The 27,895-nt window shown below is 40.6% G+C and overlaps 2 protein-coding genes across 2 annotated transcripts; both read left to right on the top strand.

The window, feature by feature from the left end:
- Positions 1 to 64: 64 nt before the first annotated feature.
- LOC125799897 (tripartite motif-containing protein 16-like) lies at positions 65 to 26,668 on the top strand. The gene is made up of 6 exons (XM_049476474.1): positions 65 to 726; positions 1,056 to 1,151; positions 1,365 to 1,598; positions 1,792 to 1,951; positions 4,588 to 4,644; positions 26,130 to 26,668. Exons 1-6 carry the CDS (start codon positions 133 to 135, stop codon positions 26,651 to 26,653), a joined length of 1,665 nt encoding a protein of 554 aa, XP_049332431.1. The 5' UTR covers positions 65 to 132; the 3' UTR covers positions 26,654 to 26,668.
- On the top strand, positions 21,254 to 23,426 carry LOC125799934 (E3 ubiquitin-protein ligase TRIM47-like). The gene is made up of 4 exons (XM_049476476.1): positions 21,254 to 21,908; positions 22,235 to 22,330; positions 22,613 to 22,846; positions 23,040 to 23,426. The coding sequence occupies exons 1-4, from the start codon at positions 21,315 to 21,317 to the stop codon at positions 23,358 to 23,360; spliced, it is 1,245 nt and encodes a 414-aa protein (XP_049332433.1). The 5' UTR covers positions 21,254 to 21,314; the 3' UTR covers positions 23,361 to 23,426.
- Positions 26,669 to 27,895: the final 1,227 nt, after the last annotated feature.

Genomic DNA, 27,895 nt, shown 5'->3' with positions numbered 1-27,895 from the left:
CTCCTCTCTTTCTCCTCCTCCTCTCTGTGACACTCTGAACAGCAGTAAAGGAGGAAGTCCCTCCTGCTCAGTTCAGAGTAAATGAAAGTGATCTCAGAGTGCTGCTCTCTCTCAGTCTAGAAGTGCAGGAAAATGGCAGAGTCCAGTATATCAGTAGATCACGATCAGTTCAGCTGTCCAGTCTGTCTGGATCTGCTGAAGGATCCAGTGACTGTTCCCTGTGGACACAGTTTCTGTATGGTGTGTATTAATGGCTGCTGGGATCAGGAGGATCAGAGGGGGATCTACAGCTGCCCCCAGTGCAGAGAGACCTTCACTCCAAGGCCTGTTCTACGCAGAAACAACATGCTGGCTGAAGTGGTGGAGAAACTGAAGAAGAACACAGAACTCCAAGCTGCTTCTCCTGCTCCCCGTTACGCTGGAGCTGGAGATGTGGAGTGTGATTTCTGCACCGGGAGAAAACTCAGAGCCATCAAGTCCTGTCTGATGTGTCTGGCCTCCTTTTGTGAAGCTCATCTTAAACCTCACTATGAAGTTCCTGGATTGAAGAAACACAAGCTGGTTAAAGCGTCCACCCAGCTCCAAGAGAAGATCTGCTCTCAGCATGACAGACTGATCGAGATCTACTGTCGTACTGATCAGAGATCTATCTGCTTATTATGTACAATGGATAAACACAGGGGTCATGATACAGTTCCTGCTACAACAGAAAGAACTGAGAAACAGGTAAGAACTATTAAATCATTGAGAAAAAGATCATGACAATCAAATTCATAATCTACAATTAGTAGAATTTATCAGTTAAGCAATTTTGAGAAAGTTATTTCTGTATATTAGTCTTTAAATTTTGAGGAAATGCAGTAAAGCTGTGTACAGAACTGTTCAATAGGTCAGACCAGTTAGTGAATATTTAACCAGCTAACACCCAACACCCACCTACCTGCCCTGTTTTGCTCATAGTAAAACTCAGTAGAATAAGAGTGAAAGTAACACAAATATCTGTAGATCATAATTCATAGAAATTCCTAAATATCATAAATTGTATGTGTTGATAGAATCAGCTGAAAGAGATGCAGAAGAAACTCCAGCAGAGAATCCAGGAGAAGCAGAAGAAGCTGCAGGAGCTGAAACAGACTTTAAACACTCTTAAGGTGAGAACTGAGAAACAATCTGACATAAAGTCACATTTTTTTCATATTAAAACTCTGCTGTTCAAAATGACAGATTAGCTAACTGACCAACATATGTGCCACCTGGCCAAACACCTCAATGACTCATTAAAAAATATAATATGTTGTACTGACTGTGTGTGTGTGTGTGTAATTGTGTGTGTGTGTGTGTTTGCGTGTGTGTGTGTGTAACAGCGCTCTGCACAGGCAGCAGTGGAGGACAGTGAGAGGATCTTTACTGAGCTGATCCGCTCCATTGAGAAAAAGCGCTCTGAGGTAACAGAGCTGATCAGAGATCAGGAGAAGGCTGAACTGAGTGGAGCTGAAGAAGTCCTGGAGAAACTGCAGCAGGAGATGGCTGATCTAAAGAGGAGACACACTGAGCTGGAGCAGCTTTCACACACAGAGGATCACATCCATTTCCTCCAGGTAACTCTCACTGATCTCCAGAGGAAGCTGCTCCTCATCAAGCTTCTAAAACTCCTCTCAGCAAAAGTTCATGAAGCTCCAATAAATAAAGCTGTCTGGAATCCCAAGTTTCTCTTTAGTCTAATTTGCTCTGAGCTCCTTCATTTCTCTTCTCCACCTTTATCTTCCTCCACTGTGTTTCTTCTCTCTGTAGAGTTTCCAGTCTCTCTGTGTCTCTTCTGGATCTGAGGACTCTCCCAGCATCACTGTCCATCAACATCCCTCATTTGATGGAGTGAGGAAATCTCTCTCTGAGCTGAAAGAGCGACTAGAGGAATTCTGCAGAGAGGAATTCAGGAAAATCCCTCCACATGGTGAGAGCTGCTGTCCTGCTGTCAGACAGAAGAATACAAGTTATTTTATTTAGATCACTGTAGAGAAACAAACCCACTCACATTTCTTTACAGAGCTGCTGATGATATCCAGGGTTCTCTGTGATTACAGTATTAATATAGACATTTTATTTACTATCTAGAACCCTTAGTGAATCTACACGTGTTTTGTGGACTATTGTAATATAACTTCCTGCATGTTTCCCTCCATCATGAAGAAATGGTAGAATTTTTCTGATGTTATAAAGAGCGGCAGGATCGAGCAACTGAGGCCACATGGTGAGTAAAGGAGAGCTGGTCATCAACCAAAACACCCAGATTCCTAGCAACCGTTGTTGGGGAGAGTGAGAGCGAATCGATGGTTATGGTGAAGTTGTGTTGGATAGATGGTTTTGCTGGTATAACCAGAAGTTCAGTCTTTGAAAGGTTTAGCTGGAGGTGATGCTCCTTCATCCATGAGGATATGTCTTAGAAACACTGTGATATCCGTGCAGAGATCAAAGAATCTTCAGGCCAGAATGACAGATAGAGCTGGGTGTCATCAGTAAAGCAATGGTAGGAAACGTAATGTCAGCAGATAACCTGACCTAGAGAGGTGGTGTATATGAAAAAGAGAAGGGGTCCCAGTATTGAGCCCTGGGGGACCCCAGTTGATAATGAGTGGGCTGAGGACAGCTGTCCTTGCCATGACACCTTGAATGATCACACAGTGAGGTATGATTTAAACCATGACAGCACATTGTCTGAGATCCCCATGTTTGAGAGTATAGTTAGGAGGAAGTCATGGTTTACTGTGTTGAAGGCGGCCGAGAGGTCCAGCAGAATGAGCACTGAAGACTGTCCTGCAGCTCTGGCAATTTTCAATGCTTCTCTCACAGAAAACAGAGCCATTTCCGTGGAGTGTCCTTTTTTAAAACCTGATTGGTTCTGGTCCAGGAGGTCATTCTGGGAGAGGAAATCATAGACCTGATTGAGAACAGCTCTTTCTAATGTTTCAGAAAGAAAAGGTAGTAGTGAGACCGGTCTGCAGTTATCAACCTGGGCGGGGTTGAGAGAAGGCTTTTTAAGCAGTGGTGTCACATGTGCTTGTTTCAAAGCAGTCAGGAATACACTGAAAGTTAAGGAGGCATTGATCGTGTGAGTAATAGCTGGAATGATTGCAGGTGCAGTGGTTTGTATTAGGTCTGTAGGAATTGGGTCAAGTGGACATGGCGTAGGACGGCTACGTGTTAGGAGAGCCAGTGTCTCGCTCTCAGTGAGGCCTTTGTGATGCCTTCGGTAGAGGGATACCGATCAGCAGAGCATGTAGAAGGACTGCTACATGTTGCATCAGTAAACTGGCTGCTGATGGCTGCCAGTAAAAATGAGGCAAGTGTTTCGGCTGTAAGGCAGGTAGCCTGAGGAGTAGGTGGAGGGTTGAGTAGTGATTTAAATGTTGCAAATAGTTTCCGGGAGTCTGTGAGAGAGCTGATTTTTTGTGATACAATTCAGCTTTAGCAGTAGTGAGGCTGGCTGAAAGAGAAGCCTGGAACAATTGGTAGTTTTTTAGGTCTGCATGTTTTTTGTTTTTTTTGCAATTTTCTTTCGATAGTTCCCTGAGGGTATCATTTTTAAGCCGCGGCTGTGGGTTGTTTGAGCAGATGGCTCGAGATGTTAGTGGACAGAGGTTGTCCAAACAGGAGCTTAGCATGGAACACACTGTATCAGTGGCATCATTTACAATGAGAGATGAAAATGAGCCTAGTGGAGGCATATTATCAGTCACCAGCGAGGAGTACTGGTCTGCTGAGAGGTCTGTAAAGCAGAACGAGACCATGGTAGGAGTAGGTGTTGGTATATTTGAAATAAGAACATTGAGCTGCATGAAATAGTGATCTAAGTCTGTGTCACAGTTACGAGTGAAGATGAGGTCTAAATTTTTACCAGCTTTATGTGTTGGAGGGCTGGGAACCTGCTCCAGATTGAAAGAGTGCATGAGAGATATGATGTTCATATCACCTAGAATGATCATGGGACAGTCTTGCTCTGGGATAGAAGACAGTAGTATGTCAAATTCATGTGTGAACTCGCCCATCTGTGCAGGAGGACGCTAGATGACAATAATGGAAAGTTTTGCTGGAGTATTAACCAGTGTTGTATGATACTCAAATGAAGTGCAGGTATTTGCAGGTAGTAGCGGTTATTAAAACAACCTTATGAAATCAAGATTGTTAAAAAGAGTTAAATTTCTCTTTCACTGTTCTGAAAAAACTTTTTCCTAGATTTTGGAGCATTGCTGCTGCTACTGCTAGTCTCAGTGATGTCACTGTTTTAATAGATTTATTCTCTCTGTGATTGGACCACAGAAAACAAAAGCAGATCACATGGACCCTGATCTGTATTTTGAATACCTTAATTCTGTTCTGTCCTATTATTTTATGTTGATTGTGTTGCACTGTTTGTGTGTGTGTGTGTGTGTGCACGTGTGTGTGTGTGTGCACTTCTGTGTGTGTGTGTGTGCACTTCTGTGTGTGTGTGTGTGTGTGTGTGTGTGTGTGTGTGCACTTCTGTGTGTGTGTGTGTGTGTGTGTGTGTGTGTGTGTGTGTGTGCACTTCTGTGTGTGTGTGTGTCTCTGCAGTTTCAGCAGGACAGATTTTACCATCAGAACCAAAAACCAGAGAAGACTTTCTGCAGTGTATGTATAACACACACACACACACACACACACTCACAAGTGCACACAGACACACACACAGATAAATAAAATACTGTTTTTCTTTTCTTTGTTGTTTGTAGATTTCCGTCGGCTGTCTCTGGATCCAAACACAGCTTATCGTTCTCTCATTCTGTCTGAGAAGAACAGAGTGGTGAAGTGGATTAATAAAGTTCAGCCATACTCTGATCATCCAGAGAGATTTGATTACTGGGATCAGGTGTTGAGTAAGGAGAGTGTGTGTGGACGCTGTTACTGGGAGGTTGAGTGGAGCAGTGGAGGGTGTGTGTACATCTCAGTCTCATATAAAGGGATCAGTAGGAAAGGATGGGATGATGATAGTTTATTTGGACGCAACAGTCAGTCCTGGTGTCTATACTGTTCTTCCTCTCTCTCTTTTTACCACAACAACATTCAGACTAAGCTCTCAGCTCCTCCATCCTCCAGAATAGGAGTGTATGTGGATCACAGTGCAGGAACTCTGTCCTTCTACAGCGTCTCTGATACAATGACCCTCCTACACACACTCCACACCACATTCACTCAGCCCCTTGTAGTGGATTAAACAGAGGATTCCTGCATCGCTTGGACACACACACACACACACACATACACACACACACATACTACCCCCACTTTATGGTCTATAAGGAACTTCAACCCCCAGAACACTCTAAAAGCCTTGGAGTTATCTTTTTCAAACAGCCTTAAATTTCAAAATGACATTTCCTGACTATTTCTTCACTCAGCCTCGCTCGAGAACCCTAAATGCAAGTCAGGGTAAACATTTTTAAATTCTTTTTGACATTCCTTCAGACGCTGTCAGTCGTAAATCTGGATTTAGGACCGTTAATGTTTAAACATCTGGAACTGTGCACAATTGTGGTTTTGCCAACAGCACAATCACCAGGACAAGGACGGGACTACGGGACTTGAGAGAGGGTTCAAAACTTAATGAATGCCTTGGAAATTGTAAATTCACCAAATATATTATACCAATTTAGGGGTTTGTGCTTTCTGCAACCACTTAGAAATAAGATTCATGAAGTTAAAATGAATGCTCTTAGCTTGGAAATTACATTCCCAACACCAACTTCACCAACTTCCCCCACGGTCGTAAATTCCGACGACAGCCGCTTATCTAAACACAGCAGAGGGGAGGAATTTCTCACTAAGAAGATTTTGCTTAAAATACATATATATTGACTATATAAAAAAGGTGTTTTATAGAATGTTTACTAAATAATGGTATATGTGTCTGGTATATGGTATATGTGTTTGGATGTGTCCTGATTGAATTCTCCTACACATTCAAGTCTGAATCAACAAGGTTTAATTAGCATTTGATAATATAGCTTTATTTGGTTATCAGTGTGGTTTAATCATGTATTTTCTTTTAAGTGATTTAATTGGGTTTAAATAATATCATGACTCTTGATCTCTTTCTGACAGAGTACCATCCATCATTGTATTTCTAAGATTATCTTGAGTATTACAAAACTGTTTGTGGGCAATATATATATATTACATTTATTGTGATTCAATTGTAAGATTGTGTTTCCTGAATTTATCATCACAAACTGATATGCTGAAAAATGTATTTTGATCCACTGTTTAGTTGAGTTTTCTTTTGGTTGGGTCTATTAGAAAAATAGACCACTAGCTGAAGCATGTTGACCATGTGAGGAGGGGGGGGTTTATGGCCCTTTGTGAATCCCCACCAAAGTTTGAAATTGCTCCTAGACCAATCAAAACACAGACACTTGGGCCACAGAGCCAATCGGAGCTCAAGGGCCAAACAGGCCACAGAGTCTAATAGTTTTTTTCGGAGTCCAGTAGAGTTGCCAGTTGAGAGTTGGGAGTTCAGTTCGGAGGAGTTGTTAGAGAAGGAGTGGGAGAAGGAGTTGGAGAAGATGAGTTGAGGAAAACAGTTAGAGGAGAGAGGTTAGGGAGCCCAGAGATGGATAAAGGATAGACTGTTAGTTTAGTCATCTTAAGTTAGTTTTCTTAGACTAGTGCATTTAATCTTCAAGTATATTAATATTAGCTATCCTAGTTAAAATATCTAAGGTTATTTTACAATCTACGAAGCCAAGCATTATTCCATCTAAGTTTAGCTAAAGTACAGCTGAAAAGGAGATCCGCCAGATCCAACCCAGAAACCTGCGGTCCGGAGGCCACCAGCAAGCCAGCTGAGAGCGAAGGGATTTCCCTGTGGGTTCTCATGGGGCTCCGTGCTGACACAGGAAGTCAAGCCACCCTGCAGACCGGCTCACGTGATCCTTTTTCGGGGTGAAGCATCAGACGACCAACCCAGGCGGACTCACCAAGGCCCACTTCAACAACTCAGAGTAAGGCAGAGCTGGGTTTAATCTTTCGGCAGATGGTGCCTGTTGGTCATGGTTTGGTCGGGTCTTTAATAGAGCGTCTTTAGTATAGATGACTCATTTTGAGTGGCTTGGTTGGAAATAAGAATTGGTTTCGTAGACTTAAAATGCCTTAGACCCTTATTTAGAAATACTCACTTAATAGTTATATTAATCTTTATTCCTTTCATATCAGCATTATAACGTGTTTGTCTTTTATTTCTCATTTATCATTCTACACTATGATTTGATAGCTAATGGCTACATTTATGACTTTTTAATGAATTATTTACTCATATCTGTGTGATTTAATAAATACTTTTATTTTACAAAACCTGTCATTTCAGTGTGTTTTTCTGGATAACTTGGTTATGAAAATTTCTGTCACCTGTAGAAACCACACCCTGAGATGTCTTGTGTTATTAATTAATTTGATTAATTAATTAATTAATTAATCTAATTAAATTAATTTAATAACTGGCGCCCAACTAAAAAATATTTCAACATCTCAATTAGCACCAGGTATTAAACCACTGAGCCGCTACATAATTGGCGCCCAACGTGGGGCACGAACCCACGACCCTGAGATTAAGAGTCTCATGCTCTACCGACTGAGCTAGCCGGGCTAGCTGGAGTTAACTGCATAAACCCAGCGTGTTAGAAACACACGCACATGTTCTACACGTGTTTTTGTTTACAATTCAGGACTGGCCAGTCCCCTGTCTGTGTCACGCGCACAGTCCCCCGCTGTGTGTGTGCGTGTACAGTTGTGTGTGTGGTATGCGAGCGCTCTTGAAAACATTACGCTTATTTGTAAAATAAGCTTGGTTGACACACCGCCGTGTGTGGGTAACCTTAAACCCGGGTGTATATACGTGTATATACGTGTGTACTTACATAAAGTTCGAACTGTTTCCGGTAAAATAGACATATTTTGCCAGTGTTGATCTGATAAGGCCTTCGCGCAGCCCTGAGTCGCGGATCTCCGGCTCATCGACTCCGTGCTCCAGTTAAAACTGCCGGTTTTTGCGCGAAATCCGTAAAATCCTGCAGTACTGGACACTTCCACGTGCGTAAAAGAGTAGCTAACTTTTACGTAACACCACCCTGAGTGGCAGGAAGTCTATTGTGTGCGTGATTAAACTAACCACGCCAGGATGTAAATCCTCTTTGCTCATCTTGTGAAGTGTGTTGCTGCTGTGTTAAACTTTAGGACAGCCGAGTCCTTCTCCTCTGCTATTCACAGTCGACTGAGTCAGTCAAATCTGCTGACCAGGTCCCAGACCCAAGGGGCGGTCCTTAACGTGGCATCATCGGTGGGCGTGACCACGCCCACCAGTCGGCCTCTGCCACCATCTGGTGGACAGCCAGACTATTTACACTCAAACTCAAAGGGTGTTTTACTACCCCTCACCACTAGGGGGGGTACACTGCCACATCGCCATCTGGTGTTTGATTTGGGTAACTGCATACAGTGCAGAAAGGTGCATCTCATTTGTTTGACCACCAGAGGGAGCCACTTAGCCACATAGCTGTGTCGCCACCTGGTGTTGTACTTGTGTAATTGCTATCATCCTGTAGAGTGCATTTAGAGTTTCTGTCGCCAGAGGGTGCCAATTTCAAACAAACTTTTCGTTAAGTTAATAAAGGGAATTTGCATTGTGGTTGGGTTAAATGGTTTGTAAATAAGTAAACAAATAACTGCATTCATTTAATCGGTTAATATTAAATAGTTAAATTTAAGTTTCAGGTCTGCTCTCTCAAACATTACTCTTTATGTTACATTGAACCAAGCTAAATAGCTATCTCCATTGAGTAACTAATCACAACATAAAATAATTAACTGGTCATTTTAATCAATTTGATTAAGTAAAGTTAATTACATTTTTGTTAATTAATTATTTTCAATTTAATTAAACCATCTTCAAATAAATTAAGATTAATTATTGATCGATTAAGATCAATTATTAATAACTAATTGAAATTAATTAATTAATTAACCATTAAAAAAAAAAAAAAAACCTATCCAGTTATCAGTTACTCAACCATATACCCAGCACACCTGTGCTTAATACATAGTTAAATTCTCCCATCCTGTACATAGTTAATAACTATACCCATATTTAGATTTAGACATTGTGTATAGTGCCCTACAGTTATTAAACTGTTCACTAGCATCACTGACAACAAATCTAACTATTCTTTTAAAATTAATCTACTAATTGTAACCTTAGGTCGCCCACTTTTAACAGATTTTCTTCTTAGAAAAGGCACAATGCTAATTGACTCGAACATAAAATAAACTTGTTTGTCATCAAAATTGTTTGATTCCACGTGCTTTACGTAAATCAAAATGTGTGCCACCGAAAAAGCTCTTTTAGAGCTTACAGCTGGTTTACCCCCAGGACTTACCGTCCCAGTCCAACAAATGGACAGTGGGGGTCTCCATGCACTAATTGCCAAAAGCCTCAATGAGTGTGTATCTAAAATCCTTGAGGGCAAGCAACAAGTGGATCCGATTTCCCTAATACTGTGGAAACAACTGCTGTTGTCACAGGATCAACTTGCTGCTTCCTCCAAAACCATTCAAAATCTCCAAGCAGAGATTGTGACTTTAAATGATAGAGTTGCAGACCTAGAGAACAAAACTGTACAGTCTGAAATGAACCAAAGAGACCTAAAAACCGAAGTGCAGCTGCTTCAAAAGGAAGCCAACATAGCTACCCAACTTGCAGCTCAGTCACAGGAAAAACTAAAACATGCTATTGCAAGACAGGTTGAGCTACAAACTGAATTAGCACATGCTAACAATGCAGTCAAATTAACTCGAGACCAAACAGAGTTAACATTTGAGCTGATGATGGAGGGAGACTCCCCCATCAATCCAGCTGGTAAATCAGGAACCCCTGGGGTTCCGGATCCTAGGCAACAACCATCCACAAATACAATCCCTCTAGTCTCCCTTAAAGGTGCTGAAGCGCCAGTAGAACCAAGGTTCACTCAGCGTTCCCAGCCACATGGGACCTCTGTGCATCCTCAAGCACCCTCTGATAGAGATTTGGACAAAATTGCGCGTAACATCCCACGCTTTGAACCAGAACCGGACGGTTCTAATGATGTCCACCAGTATCTTCGCGACATTGACTTCTTCTTACGCCGTTTCCCCAAGGCCACGGTAAATGATAAAATCTACCTCATTAAGGTGTCCTCTAGTCGGGAAGTTGGACGTTTCATTGAGCGCCAACCACCCCAGGTTAAGAGAGATTATCCTGCTCTTTGCAAGGCTTTGGAGAATGAGTTCTCCAACCACCTTGTTCAAACCGGCCTTGCTGCAGCTCTTGCAATTAAGCAGAGTCGCCAGGAAACACCCCTACAGTACTATCACCGCCTCAGGCTAGCTTATTTCGGCTATAGAAATGAGCCTGGAATGGAGGAAGAGGAAGTTTTCAAAACATTGTTCGTGAGAAACCTCCATCCCTCCACCAGTCGCTCTTTTGGAGTCGCAGCCTGCCCTCGTACGCTAACAAGCCGGCAGCTGCGTGATTTGGCTCTCAGAGGATTTGCTAAGTTCCAACAAAACATTAATAAAAAATCAGAGTCAAATGACATCCTGATAATTAATGAGCAGTCCTCCCACGTCAAGCAAAAAGGGGCACACAAGGCTCCGATGCCACCTAAGACCCAGTTAAACCACAAAAACCAGAGAGTGTTCCACTCTTGGCGTCGCTCGTCCCTACATTGGGCCAAGCAAAGTGACCAAAAGCCCTCCTATCGAAAGAAAGGTAGGATAAAACGCAGTTGGAATGGCAAACACTCACAGCACCATGCTCGAGCACAGAGCTCCAGCAAACTTCAATCTCCGCTCAGGAGAAGGAGCCCAAAGCACCACAAACGTTGGTGTCCACCTAAAGGGCACAAGCATGAGACATATCCAACTAACCTGAGCACTAAAGACGGCAGTCTGCTCAGACAATTTCGTAACGAAATACGCAAGCAGGACAATGCTGAATCTGAATTCTTGCCAATTGTCCATGCTCCAGATCAACCTGCTTGGGGGGGTGCGAAATCCATCCACTCCAATGCAGCCTTGGTTGTACAGCCAGACGCTGAAAACAACCACACTGAGGAAGCTTCTTTCCTCAGCCTGGGGGATCCACCACCTAAACAATTCTTGGGTTTCTTAACCGAGAAAGGTTCAACACCAAAATTCTACCTAGCCACCTGGCTGGAAGATGTGTTCGGGTATGAAGCTCTTTTGGACACGGGGTCAGACATTTCTCTGATGTCAAATTCACTTTTTGACCAGGTGAGGGCGACAGCCCGCCGAAACAACAAAAAGATACCTCTGAAAAAGTGTGCTCTTCACCTTCAACCATATTCGCACACTGGTATCACTCTGCATTCTGCAGCCCTGGTGCACGTTGCCATCGGTCCAATGAGCCTCACCCATCCAATTCACATTTCTCCATTGGAGAACGTCCCATTGCTCTTTGGCAAAGACCTCCTTGACCGGTTCAAACCATTGATTGACTTTCAGCATCGTAGAATCTGGGCACAGGTTTGCGAACCCCTGCCCTGTCCTAAGGCACAGGATAGAGTTCAATGCTATCATGTTGCTAGCAACATTGAGCCACACAAGCTCATTGAACCTTCAAATTCCACGGGAATCAATGAGAAGCTCACTGTCAGGGTTCTGAAACCACCATCCTCAGAATCCCCTACCATGATTCTAAAACAAAACACCTGTTCATGGGCATTGACTCCCTCTACGGCTGTAGATGAGTACAACCCAAAAGCTGGAAAGTCATTCACTCTTAACACAACGGTCAACGGTGAAATCTTTGTTCCATGGGCTGACAAGTCAGCTGTTCACAGACCACCTGCAGGTTCCTTGCCACGGACTAACTGTGATCCTCTGTTCGTGCACCAAAAGGATTGTTCTCTTCTTGTTCCTGCACCAGTGGTTCCAGACAAACACAGTCCCTTGGATTCTTATGAATGTAAAAACATTCCCACCATCTACACAGATGGATGTGCTTTTCGGAATGCTCAGATCAAATGGAAAGTTAACATGACAATTGGTGCATGTGACAACACTTCTTTCAGAACACTGGCATTTCACCTTGATCCACTTGCCACTTACTGTGCGTCTTTCAGGATGCTCAAGGGCCTGTTTGTTTATGCCCCAGATACACACGCTTCATCTTCATTCGTGGTGCCTCAGAGCCATGGGGGGGAGAGCCTAGCCCAGGCCCTCGATCACCCATGGGTGGACCACAAAATGATGGGGGAAACACACCAAGCATTCCCACAATTGACATATCTGCCACTTGTTGGAAAAAGGCTAGTGTGTTTTCAGCCCCAATCTTCAGAAGATCTGTGGGGTATATGGCCAATTCCACAAATGGATTGGGTCGAAAGACTCATGAAATTTGTTCGAAGGAACAAACATCTCATCACTGTGGCAGGTGCATTTGCCAGATGGGGGGGACGTCCCCCAGACCCTATTGAAATGGCTCAGGCCACAACTTTTTTGCTGAACCACACTTTCTCAGGTGTTGGTATATCTCACCGTTCTAGCGGTGAACTGCGGAAACACCCAAAACTGGGAAAAAGCACGCTTGGATACCAACCATTGTGCTACACTGCTGACAAGCTACTGGTGAGGTCCCAGCACAGCACTGGCAAAACAATTCGCGAGCTCAGGTCTCATTGGTTTGGTCCTCATGCAGAGGCAGACAAACTGCCTCGCATCTGGAACCAGATCCCGCATCGTCAGTGTTTTATTAAACCGATTCTCAAACAAGTTCACTGTAACCCAATCAAACTATGCAAAAGCCCCATGGGACAAGTCGGGACCAATAATGCCCTAGGTTAAATCATAATACGGGGCCACACACTGAGTGTTCATTGTCCACCATTTTCTGGCCTGACGCAATTGTTAAATTGAGAACGTACCACACATTCATTGTCTGGAACTCACCTATCCGAGTAGCATAACCCACAACAAATTGGATATTTTGTTAAACCTAGAGTTTGAATCACCATTTCAAACCATTAGCATAGCAGTATAATAAATACGTGGAGAAGGGGGGGTGCCAATTTTTTTTTTTTTCCTCCTCTCTTCAGGTGCCCAAAACATATTTTGTTTCCCTTCTGACTACGTTTGCTCCGCTATATTGTTCTCAATTGTTGACTAAGTAGTGGCTAATTATTGAAGCATACCTTATGGGTAGGTTGTCTTGATAAAGTTATAAAGGAACAAATAGCTAGCAAACTATTTGTGACCCTTTCATATGCTTGTTGCCACACTATCACATTAAATTAACTATTTTATTCAGAACCAAAAGCCAATAGCTACAACAAAAAAAACTGATCATCAGAGAAATTGTATATCCATTAGACCAAAAACTCTGTCAGCGACCTTGTAGTAGATTGTCTTAAGAAAGCATGACCAACAAGACACCAATTGCATGAAAGATGTACCCTAACGTGCTCTGTCTACAGAAATCCACGTTGACATCGACCGATGACCCAACGTCCAGTGGCCCATCGATCGATGGGGGGGGAATGTAGTGGATTAAACAGAGGATTCCTGCATCGCTTGGACACACACACACACACACACATACACACACACACATACTACCCCCACTTTATGGTCTATAAGGAACTTCAACCCCCAGAACACTCTAAAAGCCTTGGAGTTATCTTTTTCAAACAGCCTTAAATTTCAAAATGACATTTCCTGACTATTTCTTCACTCAGCCTCGCTCGAGAACCCTAAATGCAAGTCAGGGTAAACATTTTTAAATTCTTTTTGACATTCCTTCAGACGCTGTCAGTCGTAAATCTGGATTTAGGACCGTTAATGTTTAAACATCTGGAACTGTGCACAATTGTGGTTTTGCCAACAGCACAATCACCAGGACAAGGACGGGACTACGGGACTTGAGAGAGGGTTCAAAACTTAATGAATGCCTTGGAAATTGTAAATTCACCAAATATATTATACCAATTTAGGGGTTTGTGCTTTCTGCAACCACTTAGAAATAAGATTCATGAAGTTAAAATGAATGCTCTTAGCTTGGAAATTACATTCCCAACACCAACTTCACCAACTTCCCCCACGGTCGTAAATTCCGACGACAGCCGCTTATCTAAACACAGCAGAGGGGAGGAATTTCTCACTAAGAAGATTTTGCTTAAAATACATATATATTGACTATATAAAAAAGGTGTTTTATAGAATGTTTACTAAATAATGGTATATGTGTCTGGTATATGGTATATGTGTTTGGATGTGTCCTGATTGAATTCTCCTACACATTCAAGTCTGAATCAACAAGGTTTAATTAGCATTTGATAATATAGCTTTATTTGGTTATCAGTGTGGTTTAATCATGTATTTTCTTTTAAGTGATTTAATTGGGTTTAAATAATATCATGACTCTTGATCTCTTTCTGACAGAGTACCATCCATCATTGTATTTCTAAGATTATCTTGAGTATTACAAAACTGTTTGTGGGCAATATATATATATTACATTTATTGTGATTCAATTGTAAGATTGTGTTTCCTGAATTTATCATCACAAACTGATATGCTGAAAAATGTATTTTGATCCACTGTTTAGTTGAGTTTTCTTTTGGTTGGGTCTATTAGAAAAATAGACCACTAGCTGAAGCATGTTGACCATGTGAGGAGGGGGGGGTTTATGGCCCTTTGTGAATCCCCACCAAAGTTTGAAATTGCTCCTAGACCAATCAAAACACAGACACTTGGGCCACAGAGCCAATCGGAGCTCAAGGGCCAAACAGGCCACAGAGTCTAATAGTTTTTTTCGGAGTCCAGTAGAGTTGCCAGTTGAGAGTTGGGAGTTCAGTTCGGAGGAGTTGTTAGAGAAGGAGTGGGAGAAGGAGTTGGAGAAGATGAGTTGAGGAAAACAGTTAGAGGAGAGAGGTTAGGGAGCCCAGAGATGGATAAAGGATAGACTGTTAGTTTAGTCATCTTAAGTTAGTTTTCTTAGACTAGTGCATTTAATCTTCAAGTATATTAATATTAGCTATCCTAGTTAAAATATCTAAGGTTATTTTACAATCTACGAAGCCAAGCATTATTCCATCTAAGTTTAGCTAAAGTACAGCTGAAAAGGAGATCCGCCAGATCCAACCCAGAAACCTGCGGTCCGGAGGCCACCAGCAAGCCAGCTGAGAGCGAAGGGATTTCCCTGTGGGTTCTCATGGGGCTCCGTGCTGACACAGGAAGTCAAGCCACCCTGCAGACCGGCTCACGTGATCCTTTTTCGGGGTGAAGCATCAGACGACCAACCCAGGCGGACTCACCAAGGCCCACTTCAACAACTCAGAGTAAGGCAGAGCTGGGTTTAATCTTTCGGCAGATGGTGCCTGTTGGTCATGGTTTGGTCGGGTCTTTAATAGAGCGTCTTTAGTATAGATGACTCATTTTGAGTGGCTTGGTTGGAAATAAGAATTGGTTTCGTAGACTTAAAATGCCTTAGACCCTTATTTAGAAATACTCACTTAATAGTTATATTAATCTTTATTCCTTTCATATCAGCATTATAACGTGTTTGTCTTTTATTTCTCATTTATCATTCTACACTATGATTTGATAGCTAATGGCTACATTTATGACTTTTTAATGAATTATTTACTCATATCTGTGTGATTTAATAAATACTTTTATTTTACAAAACCTGTCATTTCAGTGTGTTTTTCTGGATAACTTGGTTATGAAAATTTCTGTCACCTGTAGAAACCACACCCTGAGATGTCTTGTGTTATTAATTAATTTGATTAATTAATTAATTAATTAATCTAATTAAATTAATTTAATAACTGGCGCCCAACTAAAAAATATTTCAACATCTCAATTAGCACCAGGTATTAAACCACTGAGCCGCTACACCCTCTACGCTGGATTCTATATTGATTATGGATCCTCTGTGAGGTTATGTGATAAAAACTGATCATCTATTAAATTGTGGTCACTTTATAAACAGATTCAGAGAATAACTCACTGATTTATTACAGTTTTTCTCAATTGTTTACACACAAATACTGATACTTAAGACACAATGACCACAACATATAACTCACACACCAACCCTGAACCAATTCTGCTAAACCCCAAGCTAAATTCCTGCTTTAACTCAAATTGCAGTTCTAAAACACACTTTTTTTGAAACACTACACTTTTCTTTAGGCATTTTGCACAAATTTAATGAAGAAAATCACTTGTTTTCACAAGGAACACACTGTTATTCAAAACTCTAAAGTGAATTACTCTACTATACACACAGACTCGTCACATGGAGAAACACCTTTCACACAGATTTACTATCAGCAATCAGAGCTTTAGCATGAAGTGATGAGGATATGTCCTGATGTTTAACCAGGAAAAACTAAATGTGGATGAAGTTTTGTGGCCAGACCGAAACAGAAGAGAGGAAACAGCATAGTTTATTTTTACTGTAACTTTATACAGTAAATTCTCCTGTGGTTTTGTATGTAGACACTGTATGTGGAACTTTGTGTTGTTTGGGATGTACATTGTGTTCATTGTTTTTTGTGAATAAAACTTTAATATATTTGTTTAAAACAATATTCTAAAATATTTTACAGCATAGTTCTGTACGTAGTGTCTGTATTAAGAGTAAAACTGAACATAAAAAGGACTAAGTCATTATGATGAATAGAGAAGAAGTGTTTTTTTATTCATCATAGTGTTTTACATTGAGCTCATTAGTGTTGAACTGGTTCTTATAAATTTATATTCATATGATGGTTTGTGTTTCCTCTGAACACAAAACAGCATTTTGAGAAGAGAGAACTTTGTTTAGAATGTAAAGTTTAATTTTGCAGGAGAATTGAGAGGTTTTGCTCAGTGTGTGTGTGTGTGTTTGATTTGTGTGTAGATTTTAGAGAATATGAGACATGCTTTCAGAAAATGTGTGTAAATAATGGAGAAAAACTGTAATGATCCACGTTTTTATAAAGATCATTTCCAGACTGTGTGAAAGTGAACACTGGTGATGGTGGGAGGAGTTAAAGGTGAGAGTGAGAGTTTAGCTCAGTGTTAGAGCTGCTCTTCAGTATAGAAGTGTGGAATATGAGGAGATTTTATTACTATATAAAGATAAAGAACAGTTAGTGAATTATATGTAGATTCATATATAAATAAATATATTGTTTATTCTCGTATGATTTAAACACACTGCTGCAGATTCAGACTTTGATTTTATGTGATCATCAAAATATTGTGTTAAAATATTTACAGTAATATGCAGATTAGACTATAAGCTTCATTAAGAGAAGAATGAAACTTAAAATTGAATTTCTATTTTGAATATGTATCAGAAAATACATGATGTTATGATTCCTGATATAAATATTGATTTATTGTGTTTGACTATTGATAATAAAGCTTTAGATGAGAATATGATTGTTCTTCTTCTTCTAGTTTCAGGTAGAAAGTGCTGTATGGGTGGGGAGTCTACTGATATTGGACCCTCTACTCTTTTGCAGTGAACTTTTACCCCCTGCTTTTAGAAGCTCTTGAAACTTGAAAACAGTTATATATTTATGCAAATTATATGCACTAGTTGAAAAGATCAAATACACAACTTCTCATTGTTTGTATTAATATTACAGATATTCAGATGTCTCTGATTGGTTTTTAATTCATATTAAAAATATTAATAATCATAACTAAGCAGAAAATCATTGGATAGAATATATCAATATGGATACATCATCATTTCTAATGATCCTCTTCTTGTTAAGATCAGACAGCTTGTTGTCCTGCAGTTCATCTTCTTTCAGCTTCAGCTCATTTCACAGCTCACAGTAGAACTGTTCTAATAACAGCTTTCAGCAGAACATCTCAGTCCTTTAAATTCAATTATCATCATCCTTCTTCTTCCAAACAGCTCCAATATCTGAATATTGATTATCACACAGATAAAGAGCTTCAGATTAACTCCTTAAACTCCTTTAATCTAATGATGGTTCCAGAGTTGAGTTCTTCACATTTTTCAATTCATACCTTCTATATAGTTCATAAGAAAATACAGGATGATGGTGTCAAACGAAAAATGAAACTTTCTTCTTTCTTTTTTATACAAGTATAAAAGTATGAGTATAAATATTTGTAAATTAAAGAAAATGTTTTCAATCAAATTAAAGGGCTGCTTCTCAGAATTATGAATTCATGAAATGTTATTCTGTCACTTGTTTAGATTTTTGTGTATTATAGAAAAAGTATTTGAAATTCATAACCACTGATTTCTGAATAAATTAATACACTTTTATTCTTGTATAAATGTGACCCCTGTTATGTTCATCTTCTGCTCTGGCTGGTAATGATGGACACAGGTTGGGATGATGAAGCTTTATTTGTCATCTGCAATGAATATGGCAACCACAGCACAAATAGATCATACATGCATCCTCTACTGTACAATAACACAATATGCACAAACATACAATATACATATACAATTATATATGTATATAAACTAAGATGATTTTATATTTATATATACAATGATACAATAAAAAACACACGTGATTGCATATTTTTGAATGGTTATGTCTAGTTTTTATGTAAATTTTTAGTTCTTTATATATAAAAATGTCTTCTTTTATATTTCCACTGTTGTAAATTTTACTGCTATGCATAATTTTAATATATAAACCCATATAACTGTAGGTACAACACAATTAAAACACGTATAACTGGCGCCACCTGGTGGTGAATGAAACTTAAGGTATTGCATGGTGAAGCTTTTTCTTTTCAACAAACATAACAATGTTCTATGAAAGATATTTCCAAATAAACACAACTAACCCACCCTTCACCACACACTCCCACTCCCACCCCACCGACACCAGTCCACCCACACAGTGCTATTAAAGTCCAGGGAAGAAAAGAGAAAAAAAGGGGGCAGAGCAAAGCAGAGCCAGCATACTAATATAATTACAGATTCACAAATACACTCTGTAATAGTAACTCAATTATGGTTATCAGATACAAATATTGTCCTGGATTTTAAATATGTTATAAAATCTCCCCAATATTCATGAAACAGTTTAGATTTTTTTCTTATATTGAAAAGGATTCTTTCTGGTGGGATATAGGAGGACAGCTCTTTCAGTCACAGTGAGAGATTAGGAGGTTCAGGTAATTCCCATTTGATGGTAATAATTTTTGAAGCCAGGAGTCTATTTTTTGCCATCTTAATAAATCTAAGGTTGATCCCTTTCTGATCTTGAAATATAGATTCATCTCCTCGCAAGACGATTCTGGGTGACATAGTTAAATCCACTTTAGTAACATTTAGAACTGCCCTCCAATACTCCTCCAAATCTGGAAAAGACCACAGCATCACTGTCAATTTATCAACGCTCACTTTACATCTGGGTCAGTATACTGAGCAGTCATTATTCATGTGGTCGAGCCTTTCAGGAGTAAAGTACATCTGATGAATGATATTAAACTGAATTAACTTGTGAGGACTATTAAAGGAGAAGGATGGCGCTTAAAATCCTAAAATCAAATAATTAAAAACACTGAACGAGACTGGGACATAACTGCAGTGAATATGGGAACCACAGGATGAACAGGATGAACGTGTTTTGGTCAGCATTCAGCTATAAAGACAGGGTGGTGTTAGCATAGCAGTTGCTTATTATTAAAATCTGATTTATTACTATATAATAACACGTTCTAGAAAAAAACCCAATAGGTTTACTGGTCTCTTGTATTTAATGCAATACAATTTAATGTATTTGATTCACCTCCACCCACACCACAGACCTGCTGTACACACATGCATGTGAGGGTGTGGGGTGAAACTGTGTTCCCCTGATAAATGATCCTGTACCTTATTATAGTCTCTTCTGATCATTTCTAATGACTAGCCACTTTGGAATAGGTAAAATAAAAACAAACTTTAATGAAAAAAAAAATTAAGAAAGGCCCCAAACCTGCGCTGCACCTCTCCACCAATACTCACTATCTAAACCACTCAGATTTAATGAGGTAGAAGAAACCCCAACAGAAGTATGAAGCCATTATCATCGCTAAAACTACAATACCCATCAGCACCTGCTCAGCTCTGTTCCTCTCCTCCTCTCTCACACATCTGCACCAACAGCAGCTTAGTCAATAAAACTACAATACCCAGGAGCACCTGCTCAGAATAAAACTACAATACCCAGCAGCACCTGCTTCTCTCACTGCTGCAGGTACTCTCCCCACTAGTAAGCTCACCTGTAATCTCCACTCTCTATGCTCTAAACAATCTATGGTCGTTTCTCAATGCACAAGTACACAAGTCTGGACTCCTGTACTTGGCAAGTACGGACTTGGTAAGTTTGGCTCGTGAGTGCGTACTCCCGAGGACAGGAGTAAGCGGGACGGTTGTTGTGTAATTGGAACAGCTGTGTACTTGATGACGGAAAGTGTTGTTTCGAAAATATAGGAGCACATTTTCTTCCATCCGCTTTCTGAAACAAATAAACCACATATCTGAAGTCTAAACCCCTACATGCTCGCCTAAAAATAATTTAAAACATCATTTTAGCACACAGCAGTACTGTTTAGAAAACATACAGGTGCTTACAGTTATGTACCTTCTCCTCCTGCATTACACTGATACTGCTGTGAGGTGCATTCTGGGTTATGGGGCTGTAAGAAGTCCACAAAAGTCACCTTCCATGCATCCTCGATGAAGTGGGAGGAGCAAGAACACATCCGGGTATTAGTTGTGTACTTGGCTAACTGCGATTTTCTAATTGGAACAGTACTTGGGCTGCAGCTGATGACTTTTCCCGAGTCCACAAGAACACAAGTACACACAAGAACGCAGACTGAGAAACGGCCTTTGTCTCCTTAAGGCTACAGGCAGCCTATTACCCCTCAACACTCCCAGGTCCTAGTGTCCACCAGCAACACTGGAATCTGGATCTGATAATCAGATTTAATGATATGTTTTTTTGAGAAGAACAAATTCTTACAAGCTAAAGTTTATTTCATTCATTACTTTAAACTCGTGAGCTCCACCAATCACATCTATCCTCTCTTTCTCCTCCTCCTCTCTCTCTCCTCCTCCTCTCTTTCTCCTCCTCCTCTCTTTCTCCTCCTCCTCTCTGTGTCACTCTGAACAGCAGTAAAGCAGGAAGTCCCTCCTGCTCAGTTCAGAGTAAATGAAAGTGATCTCAGAGTGCTGCTCTCTCTCAGTCTAGAAGTGCAGGAAAATGGCAGAGTCCAGTATTTCAGTAGATCACGATCAGTTCAGCTGTCCAATCTGTCTGGATCTGCTGAAGGATCCAGTGACTGTTCCCTGTGGACACAGTTTCTGTATGGTGTGTATTAATGGCTGCTGGGATCAGGAGGATCAGAGGGGGATCTACAGCTGCCCCCAGTGCAGAGAGACCTTCACTCCAAGGCCTGTTCTACGCAGAAACAACATGCTGGCTGAAGTGGTGGAGAAACTGAAGAAGAACACAGAACTCCAAGCTGCTTCTCCTGCTCCCCGTTACGCTGGAGCTGGAGATGTGGAGTGTGATTTCTGCACCGGGAGAAAACTCAGAGCCATCAAGTCCTGTCTGATGTGTCTGGCCTCCTTTTGTGAAGCTCATCTTAAACCTCACTATGAAGTTCCTGGATTGAAGAAACACAAGCTGGTTAAAGCGTCCACCCAGCTCCAAGAGAAGATCTGCTCTCAGCATGACAGACTGATCGAGATCTACTGTCGTACTGATCAGAGATCTATCTGCTTATTATGTACAATGGATAAACACAGGGGTCATGATACAGTTCCTGCTACAACAGAAAGAACTGAGAAACAGGTAAGAACTATTAAATCATTCAGAATCAGATCATGATAATCAGATTCATAGTCTAAAATAAGTATGATTTATCCGTTCAGCAATTTTGAGAAAATTATTTCTGTATATTAGTCTTTACATTTTGAGGAAATGCAATAAAGCTGTGTACAGAACTTTTCAGTAAACAGGTCAGACCAGTTAGTGAATAAGTAACCACCCAACACCCACCTACCTGCCCTGTTTTTCTCATAGTAAAACTCAGTAGAATAAGAGTGAAAGTAACACAAATCTCTGTAGATCATAATTCATAGAAATTCCTAAATACCATAAATTGTATGTGTTGATAGAATCAGCTGAAAGTGATGCAGAAGAAACTCCAGCAGAGAATCCAGGAGAAGCAGAAGAAGCTGCAGGAGCTGAAACAGACTTTAAACACTCTTAAGGTGAGAACTGAGAAACAATCTGACATAAAGTCACATTTTTTTCATATTAAAACTCTGCTGTTCAAAATGACAGATTAGCTAACTGACCAACATATGTGCCACCTGGCCAAACACCTCAATGACTCATTAAAAAATATTTAAATCAATATAAAACTATTTAAAAATGTTGTACTGACTGTGTATGTGTGTGTGTGTAATTGTGTGTGTGTAATTGTGTGTAATTGTGTGTGTAATTGTGTGTGTGTGTGTGTGTGTGTGTGTGTGTGTGTGCGTGTGTAACAGCGCTCTGCACAGGCAGCAGTGGAGGACAGTGAGAGGATCTTTACTGAGCTGATCCGCTCCATTGAGAAAAAGCGCTCTGAGGTAACAGAGCTGATCAGAGATCAGGAGAAGACTGAACTGAGTGGAGCTGAAGAACTCCTGGAGAAACTGCAGCAGGAGATGGCTGATCTAAAGAGGAGACACACTGAGCTGGAGCAGCTTTCACACACAGAGGATCACATCCATTTCCTCCAGGTAACTCTCACTGATCTCCAGAGGAAGCTGCTCCTCATCAAGCTTCTAAAACTCCTCTCAGCAAAAGTTCATGAAGCTCCAATAAATAAAGCTGTCTGGAATCCCAAGTTTCTCTTTAGTCTAATTTGCTCTGAGCTCCTTCATTTCTCTTCTCCACCTTTATCTTCCTCCACTGTGTTTCTTCTCTCTGTAGAGTTTCCAGTCTCTCTGTGTCTCTTCTGGATCTGAGGACTCTCCCAGCATCACTGTCCATCAACATCCCTCATTTGATGGAGTGAGGAAATCTCTCTCTGAGCTGAAAGAGCGACTAGAGGAATTCTGCAGAGAGGAATTCAGGAAAATCCCTCCACATGGTGAGAGCTGCTGTCCTGCTGTCAGACAGAAGAATACAAGTTATTTTATTCAGATCACTGTAGAGAAACAAACCCACTCACATTTCTTTACAGAGCTGCTGATGAGATCCAGGGTTCTCTGTGATTACAGTATTAATATAGACATTTTATTTACTATCTAGAACCCTCAGTGAATCTACATGTGTTTTGTGGACTATTGTAATATAACTTCCTGCATGTTTCCCTCCATCATGAAGGAATGTTTAAAAACATGAGGCATGAGATGACCACTGCTTGTTTAGGGAGTTGGGTGGTTGCATTAGAAATAATCACATTTTTCTGATGTTATAAAGAGCATCAGGATCGAGCAACTGAGGCCACATGGTGAGTAAAGGAGAGCTGGTCATCAACCAAAACACCCAGATTCCTAGCAACCGTTGTTGGGGAGAGTGAGAGCGAATCGATGGTTATGGTGAAGTTGTGTTGGATAGATGGTTTTGCTGGTATAACCAGAAGTTCAGTCTTGGAAAGGTTTAGCTGGAGGTGATGCTCCTTCATCCATGAGGATATGTCTGAGAGACACTGTGATATCCGTGCAGAGATCAAAGAATCTTCAGGCCAGAATGACAGATAGAGCTGGGTGTCATCAGTAAAGCAATGGTAGGAAAAGTAATGTCAGCAGATAACCTGACCTAGAGAGGTGGTGTATATGAAAAAGAGAAGGGGTCCCAGTATTGCGCCCTGGGGGACCCCAGTGGATAATGAGTGGGCTGAGGATAGCTGTCCTTGCCGTGACACCTTGAATAAGTGCCCAGTGAGGTATGATTTAAACCATGACAGCACATTGTCTGAGATCCCCATGTTTGAGAGTATAGTTAGGAGGAAGTCATGGTTGACTGTGTTGAAGGCGGCTGAGAGGTCCAGCAGAATGAGCATTGAGGACTGTCCTGCAGCTCTGGCAATTTTTAATGTGTCTCTCACAGAAAACAGCCGTTTCTGTGGAGTGTCCTTTTTTAAAACCTGATTGGTTCTGGTCCAGGAGGTGATTCTGGGAGAGGAAATCATAGACCTGATTGAGAACAGCTCTTTTTAATGTTTCAGAAAGAAAAGGTAGTAGTGAGACCGGTCTGTAGTTATCAACCTGAGCGGGGTTGAGAGAAGGCTTTTTAAGCAGTGGTGTCACATGTGCTTGTTTCAAAGCAGTCAGGAATACACTGGAAGTTAAGGATCGTGTGAGTAATAGCTGGAATGATTGCAGGTGCAGTGGTTTGTATTAGGTCTGTAGGAATTGGGTCAAGTGGACATGGCGTAGGACGGCTACGTGTTGGGAGAGCCAGTGTCTCGTTCTCAGTGAGGCCTTTGTGATGCCTTCGGTAGAGGGATACCGATCAGCAGAGCATGTAGTAGGACTGCTACATGTTGCATCAGTAAACTGGCTGCTGATGGCTGCCAGTAAAAATGAGTGTTTCGGCTGTAAGGCAGGTAGCCGGAGAAGTAGGTAGAGATAGGAGGTGGAGTAGGTGGAGGGTTGAGTAGTGTTTTAAATGTTGCAAATAGTTTCCGGGAGTCTGTGAGAGAGCTGATTTTTTGTGATACAATTCAGCTTTAGCAGTAGTGAGGCTGGCTGAAAGAGAAGCCCCTGAGGGTATCATTTTTAAGCCGCGGCTGTGGGTTGTTTGAGCGGATGGCTCGAGATGTTAGTGGACAGAGGTTGTCCAAACAGGAGCTTAGCATGGAACACACTGTATTAGTGGCATCATTTACAATGAGAGATGAAAATGAGCCTAAGGGAGGCATATTATCAGTCACCAGCGAGGAGTACGGGTCTGCTGAGAGGTCTCTAAGATTTGGTGGAACGAGACCATGGTAGGAGTAGGTGTTGGTATATTTGAAATAAGAACATTGAGCTGCATGAAATAGTGATCTAAGTCGGAGTCACAGTTACGAGTGAAGATGAGGTCTAAATTTTTACCAGCTTTATGTGTTGGAGGGCTGGGAACCTGCTCCAGATTGAAAGAGTGCATGAGAGATATGATGTTCATATCACCTAGAATGATCATGGGACAGTCTTGCTCTGGGATAGAAGACAGTAATATGTCAAATTCATGTGTGAACTCGCCCATCTGTGCAGGAGGACGGTAGATGACAATAATGGAAAGTTTTGCTGGAGTATTAACCAGTGTTGTATGATACTCAAATGAAGTGCAGGTATTTGCAGGTAGTAGCGGTTATTAAAACAACCTTATGAAATCAAGATTGTTAAAAAGAGTTAAATTTCTCTTTCTCTGTTCTGAAAAAACTTTTTACTAGATTTTGGAGCATTGCTGCTGCTACTGCTAGTCTCAGTGATGTCACTGTATTAATAGATTTATTCTCTCTGTGATTGGACCACAGAAAACAAAAGCAGATCACATGGACCCTGATCTGTATTTTGAATACCTTAATTCTGTTCTGTCCTATTATTTTATGTTGATTGTGTTGCACTGTTTGTGTGTGTGTGTGTGTGTGTGTGTGTGTTTGTGTGTTTGTGTTTGTGTGTGTGTCTGTTTGTGTTTGTGTGTGCACTTCTGTGTGTGTGTGTGTGTGTGCACTTCTGTGTGTGTGTGTGTGTGCACTTCTGTGTGTGTGTGTGTGCACTTCTGTGTGTGTGTGTGTGTGTGTGTGTGTGCACTTCTGTGTGTGTGTGTGTGTGTGTCTGCAGTTGCAGCAGGACAGATTTTACCCTCAGAACCAAAAACCAGAGAAGACTTTCTGCAGTGTAAATATAACACACACACACACTCACACACACATATACACACACACACACATACACACACACACACTCTTACATAAACAGTCACACAGCATACAATCCTCTCACACACGTACACACAAACACACACTCACAAATGCACACAGACACACACAGATAAATAAAATACTGTTTGTCTTTTCTTTGTTGTTTGTAGATTTCCGTCGGCTGACTCTGGATCCAAACACAGCTTATCGTTATCTCATTCTGTCTGAGAAAAACAGAGTGGTGAAGTTTAGTAATAAAGATCAGTCATACTCTGATCATCCAGAGAGATTTGATAGCTGGTATCAGGTGTTGAGTACGGAGAGTGTGTGTGGACGCTGTTACTGGGAGGTTGAGTGGAGGGGAGGGTGTAAGGACATCTCAGTCTCATATAAAGGGATCAGTAGGAAAGGATGGGATGATGATAGTTTGTTTGGATACAACAGTCAGTCCTGGAGTCTGGAGTGTTCTCACTCTCTCACTTTTTACCACAACAACATTCAGACTGTTCTCTCAGCTCCTCCATCCTCCAGAATAGGAGTGTATGTGGATCACAGTGCAGGAACTCTGTCCTTCTACAGCGTCTCTGATACAATGACCCTCCTACACACACTCCACACCACATTCACTCAGCCCCTCTACGCTGGATTCTATGTTGATTATGGATCATCTGTGAGGTTATGTGATAAAAACTGATCATATATTAAGTTGTGGTCACTTTATAAACAGATTCAGAGAATAACTCACTGATTTATTACAGTTTTTCTCAAATGTTTACACACAAATACTGATACTTAAGACACAATGACCACAACATATAACTCGTGCACCAACCCCCTGAACCAATTCTGCTAAACCCCAAGCTAAATTCCTGCTTTAACTCAAATTGCAGTTCTAAAACACACTTTTTTTGAAACACTACACTATTCTTTTTTCTTTTCATTTTGCACAAATTTAATTAAGAAAATAACTTGTTTTCACAAGGAACACACTGTTATTCAAAACTCTAAAGTGAGTTACTCTACTATACACACAGACTCGTCAGGAGAAACACCTTTCACACAGATTTACTATCAGCAATCAGAGCTTTAGCATGAAGTGATGAGGATATTTCCTGATGTTTAACCAGGAAAAACTAAATGTGGATGAAGTTTTGTGGCCAGAACGAAACAGAAGAGAGGAAACAGCAGTTTTTTTTAACTGTAACTTTATACAGTAAATTCTTCTGTGGTTTTGTATGTAGACACTGTATGTGGAACTTTGTGTTGTTTGGGATGTACATTGTGTACATTGTTTTTTGTGAATAAAACTTTAATATATTTGTTTAAAACAATATTCTAAAATATTTTACAGCACAGTTATGTACGTAGTGTCTGTATTAAGAGTAAAACTGAACATAAAAAGAACTAAGTCATTATGATGAATAGAGAAGAAGTGTTTTTTATTCATCATAGTGTTTTACATTGAGATCATCAGTGTTGAACTGGTTCTTATAAATTTATATTCATATTATGGTTTGTGTTTCTTCTGAACACAAAACACCATTTTGAGAAGAGAGAACTTTGTTTAGAATGTAAAGTTTAATTTTGCAGGAAAATTGAGAGGTTTTGCTCAGTGTGTGTGTGTGTGTGTGTTTGATTTGTGTGTAGATTTTAGAGAATATGAGACATGCTTTCAGAAAATGTGTGTAAATAATGGAGGAAAACTGTAATGATCCACGTTTTTATAAAGATCATTTCCAGACTGTGTGAAAGTGAACACTGGTGATGGTGGGAGGAGTTAAAGGTGAGAGTGAGAGTTCAGCTCAGTGTTAGAGCTGCTCTTCAGTATAGAAGTGTGGAATATGAGGAGATTTTATTACTATATAAAGATAAAGAACAGTTAGTGAATTATATGTAGATTCATATATAAATAATTATATTGTTTATTCTCGTATGA

This window comes from Astyanax mexicanus, chromosome 1, assembly GCF_023375975.1.
Source record: "Astyanax mexicanus isolate ESR-SI-001 chromosome 1, AstMex3_surface, whole genome shotgun sequence".
In the NCBI taxonomy this organism is placed as follows: domain Eukaryota; kingdom Metazoa; phylum Chordata; class Actinopteri; order Characiformes; family Acestrorhamphidae; genus Astyanax; species Astyanax mexicanus.
The sequence above is the reverse complement of the archived record's forward strand: the minus strand, read 5'-3'. Positions and strand labels throughout refer to the sequence as shown.